The following is a 4,793-nucleotide window of genomic DNA, read 5'->3' on the forward strand; positions in this document are numbered from 1 at the left end:
CCTATGCCAGCGCCTCAGCACCCTCACAGGGAAGAACTTCTTCCAAATATCAAATCTAAATCTTCTGACAGGTTAAAGCCATTCCTCTTGTCCCGTCCTTACAGGCCCTTGTCCAAAGCCCCTCTCCAGCTTTCATGTCTGCCCCTTTTAGGCACTGAAAGCTGCTCCAAGTTCTCTCTGCAGCCTAATGCACATCAGCCTCTTCCTCCCAATCCTCCAGGCGCACTCGCACTCACTTGTCAACGGAATGAAGGACTCCTCCGTGGTCTGCAACCTCCACTTCAGCACACCCACGTCACTGTTAATAGGGAATGACTTCTCCGGGTTCTTCAAACCAATCTGCGATTCTGTAGTGAAGAGCTTCTTGTCCACGTTTGGGTGAGTCTGAAAGGGGAACATATGCTCAGACTGCAACTCTGAGCCTAACGACAGAACTGTCGGTAGGCAACGCAGGCTCTTTGTAGGCAGGATGACACATCCCAGAGTGTTTTCCTTGACACAAATCAGTTTTGCTCCTGGCTCACAAGCTCAGCTGGAGCACATCTGCTTATCAACCTGGAATTCCTTCCAGAAAACACACCACTGCAGCAGCCACGCCAGCAACACATGTTCTGGGCCGACACCTAGAGAACAACTTTAACGACTCTTAAAACCTCAAATGCCATCCTGGAGACCCACAAAAGAAGAAAGACCAACCTAATGCTGCTGGGAACACCCTGAAACCACAAAAATCCTACTTCCCTCCACAACCTTAACACATTACATCAGCAGCCAAACTCAGTTTAAATATTCTCTCTGCAACAGCACATGTAAGCAGCTTTGTGGCAGCAGAGGATTTCTGCAAGTCAACCTTCAAGTTACGCTAGAAAGACAGGAGTCAGCACTGGGTTTGATCTTCTCTTCCACCCTTAGCAGCACACGTGGGAGCGTTGTTAGGAACTCCCTCATGAGATGTGCCAGTAAGGAACCTCCTAGTGTGTATGCCAGCAGCAGATAAGCCAGCCACATATAGACAAGCTCTTAGTGAGGAGGAGTAGTGAGAGAGCAAAAGAGTATACCAAAGGAGCATGATCTCCAGGGATCAGTAAGGCCACACAGAGTGCGAGAAAGGGGACGTGCCCCTCAGAATCTTCTGAGCTGCAATCGCCAGCTGCAGTCGTGGACTCCAGCAATTGCCTCCAACAGAGCAGTGATGGCACACAAGTGAGCCCAAGAGGTAACAAATTCATTCCTCAGCAGCACAGGACTTAATTCTCCCGCTCCCACTCCACAGCTAAAGCTCAGAACACACCAACGAACACCAAGCAACGCACCAGGTCGCTGGAAAGTCCCAGTGCGACCAGACGGCACCAGCAACGTGCACCACCGGGCAGATAAGGCTCCGAGGGCAGGGAGATAAGGGCACTAGCCTCGATTTCTCAACTGAACTTCAATCTTTCCAGTGTGAGCTGGCCCCATGTTCACACTGTGCTAATGCCTATGGTGACTACTCCCTTTTTCAACTCATGTACTGAGACAGCTGGGACACGAACGCAGGACACTGACACACTCACGTGTTCCCAGTATTATGCCCTGGAGAGGAGCAAGAGCATGTTTGAGAGCACAGGACACCAAGCAGACTTTACCTGTAGCTGCACTCCCCTCTTGTCCTCGTTTTCCACATGCAGGCGAATCCGTGCAAACTTCTCATCGGCAATGTGCAGCATGATCATGCCGTGCAGCTCCATGCTCTGCAACCCTCCGTCACGGCCGCAAGTCAGGGAGATTTTCTCCTCTATTTTCATGTGCACACTAGAAAGATACACAGACAGACAAACAGACAGAAAGTAGGTGTTGCAAGTGCTGCACTTGGCATCCAAGAGGCCAGATGAGAGAGCAGTGCTCTCTTGTTACTGCACGTAACAAGCCGGTGCTCCCAGGAGCGGAATGACCCCAGTGGAACAGCAGGGAGGGTGCAGTGGATGCTGACACTGCTCCGGTGGGTCAGCTCGGGGGCAGGCAGCTCCAGAGATGCGAGTCTGCACAGACAGAAGTGCAGATGAAGAGCAGTGACAGAGCATCTCAACAGGCCATTCACCCAAAACTCCTCTGCTCATAGCACTAGAAGCTTCTGAATTGCTACACATGAAATGAACCATGACCGTGGCCCATCCCAAGACACAACTCGGAAGGAATTCTTTGTCTGAAGAACAGAAAAATGGCAGCAATTTAAGGGAAAAAGGCATGGGAAAACTCCCAACCTCAGCTGGACAATGGATGTACATCCTTCTGAGGTGAGCTGTGTCCTAGTCAAAGGAGCTATCTGCTTTTTCCTGCTGCACTTCCCAAGGTTTTGCCCACCACCTTTTAAAATAACAGCCCGAGTGAGCGCACGGGACTTGAAGGGCAGGAAAAAGCCTGTTCTGAAAGTGAGAAAGGAAGCGAGCTCAGGAAGCCACATGTGCGCCACAGAGCACACAGTGAGGACACTGCTTCCAAAGCCAGGGCAGTACCTACCTCTCCATGTTAACGGGAGGAGCAAGAACTTTGGCTGCTTCCGTGGAGCGCTTCCCTACAGCAGTCAGGATATTTTCTCCTTCTGATTTCAGCTTGTCTACAAAGTTGTCCACCTCCTTCCCCTTGGCACCAAGTTTCAAGGCTTTACTGGGACCTGAGGGCCTGAAGATAAGGTGTAAGAACCTCCAGGTCAGCTCACGGTGACAGATTCCTCCTCATCTTCAAGTGCTGTAACCCGACTATCCCAACAAAACTACCTTCACCTCTGCAGCCTTTTTTCTGGGAGAACATGCTCAAAACCGATGTGTAGGCTGCGAAGTTCTAATTTAGGTTTGGATTCCCTTCTGTGTATTACCAGTAGCTGGGGCCTTTTTTTCTTACACAGGTTGTGGAGCCCTTCACCTCTCCAAGACTGAGGGAGGCTCTGGGATGCTACTGTGGGACACACCACAGATGCTCCTCAACAATAAAAAGGAGGGTTCCAAAACCGCACAACATACACCAGCCCACGAGCGACCGCATGGGGGCTCGGAGGTGACCACTCGCAGATGACCAAGGCTAAGGGGAGGCTTTACAAAGGCAGGACCATCTCCTCCCGTGCAGTAAGCTCCCAGGCAAGAGGGCTGCGCACACAAAGAACCTGCGCTGCAGCCTTTCCTGGGGCACCCGCTTCCAGCTCTGCTCGCTCCCTGCTGCGCACCCACCTGGCAGGCGCTGGAGCCACTTTAGGCTTCTCTGTCTCAATGATGGTCTCGGTGATCATGGTCGCTGTGGTGCCCCCAGACACGGCCACGCTCCCGAAGCCACCAAACCCAGGCGCCTTCTTGCCCTGCCTCTCCGCGTCCCTCCGGGCCTGCTGCAGCTCCTTGGCTTTACGGCGCATCTCAGCCTTTGCTTCGCGCTCCTGAGTCTGAAGTGAAAGACAAGGGGCTGACAGAGCTTTGCAACCTCAATCTAATTCTGCTCAGGAGCCAAGCGCGTTTGCCTGTAAACCCTTTGCGAAGCAAACGGGAACAAGAGATGGGCGCTTAGTTTACAGGAAAGCAAGATCGTTTCTGGGCCACTATGAAAGCAGAGCGGCAGCAGCAGCACCTCCCAGAGTGGGTACGAGGGGCCCAGCTCACAGTTAGTCCCGCTCACCTCTCGCACTGCTCGGAACACCTTTTCCTCATGAGACTCCATCTCTGTGAAGGTCCGAATTTGGGCCAGGTTGACATTCTCACGGTAGCCCAGGGCCACAATCTCATCAAAGGCAAAAATCAGGTCGAAGCAGTGCTCGGAGATCTCGTTCTCCTCCAGAGCTCGACAATATTCGGGGATCTGGACAGGAGGAAACATTTTGAAGGAGTATCTGTAGACAACACCGTATGAACGCTTTCTTTGTATTCCCCCCAGACTTCAAAGCAGCGCTAGACCCTCCACAACCATTAAGCTGCTCTTCAGACCGTTATGTTGCTGATAAACAAGATCAAGCCTTGTCACGGTTGGTTTTACTGCACTACAAAACCTGGACAACCTCTTAGCTTCTCTGGAACGCTAACTCAGAGGAACCTAAACACACGCTGAGGCCAGTGAAATTCCTGAGGAGCCTTGAATACCGAGAATACTTAATGCTAACTTTAGCAGTCACCCCTTTGGCCTTGCCAGCGGAGCTGCAAGCAGGAACTCTGCAGGAAGCGAGGGATCCTTAGGTCCTTACCACTCTGGAGAAGAGTCGGAGTGTTTCCAGGTCTTCCAGGATGTTGCTGTTCTTGGTGGTGATCAGCACCATGTAGAGCTTCTCCATGGGCTGATAGACGTACCGCACGCTCTCCGTCTCCACAAACGTGTGCTGCTTCCCTGTGTTCATGAGCTTGGGGAACGCCGCCAGCAGCCCCTCAATGCGGGTGCGCGTCATCTCCACGAACTGCCGGGACACGATGGCCTTTCCCGCCTTGGTGCACACGGCTGCTGCCAACAGCACCTGCGGAGCAGGAGGAGGGTGAGTGAGTGAGGGCAGGTCAGGGAGAGGGGCACCGCGACCCATCCCGCCTTCACCCGTACCTACTGCACCCCCGGCTCAGCCTCCTCCACCACCACCAGGGGCTGAGCTATGCTCCAAGCAGACTCACCTCCGCTTTGCTCTCTGCTTTCTGTCACCCTGACCAAGAGCACGGCAAACCGGCCCATTCACACACACACACACACCCACCCACCCCACCCCGGAGGTGGCACAACCCACCCAGAGCTTTGGGGAGGCTCCGGGTTATTGAGCATCTGCTCAGACACCTTCCGTTCCCTCGCGCTACCCAGACCTC

The 4,793-nt window shown here is 53.2% G+C and overlaps 1 protein-coding gene across 1 annotated transcript in view; it reads right to left on the bottom strand.

Moving 5' to 3' along the window:
* ARCN1 (archain 1) overlaps window positions 1-4,471 on the bottom strand; it is a 6,150-nt gene extending 1,679 nt beyond the window's left edge. Inside the window, exons 1-6 of the mRNA XM_010012026.1 lie at window positions 4,196-4,471; window positions 3,637-3,816; window positions 3,201-3,406; window positions 2,497-2,658; window positions 1,626-1,791; window positions 237-384 (exon numbers count right to left, since the gene is read on the bottom strand). Coding sequence (XP_010010328.1) covers window positions 237-384; window positions 1,626-1,791; window positions 2,497-2,658; window positions 3,201-3,406; window positions 3,637-3,816; window positions 4,196-4,393 — 1,060 coding nt within the window. The 5' untranslated portion in view covers window positions 4,394-4,471. The remainder of the gene's footprint in view (window positions 1-236; window positions 385-1,625; window positions 1,792-2,496; window positions 2,659-3,200; window positions 3,407-3,636; window positions 3,817-4,195) is intronic.
* Window positions 4,472-4,793: the final 322 nt, after the last annotated feature.

This window comes from Nestor notabilis, unplaced genomic scaffold (assembly GCF_000696875.1).
Source record: "Nestor notabilis isolate BGI_N333 unplaced genomic scaffold, ASM69687v1 scaffold7353, whole genome shotgun sequence".
NCBI classification, from domain to species: Eukaryota; Metazoa; Chordata; class Aves; order Psittaciformes; family Psittacidae; genus Nestor; species Nestor notabilis.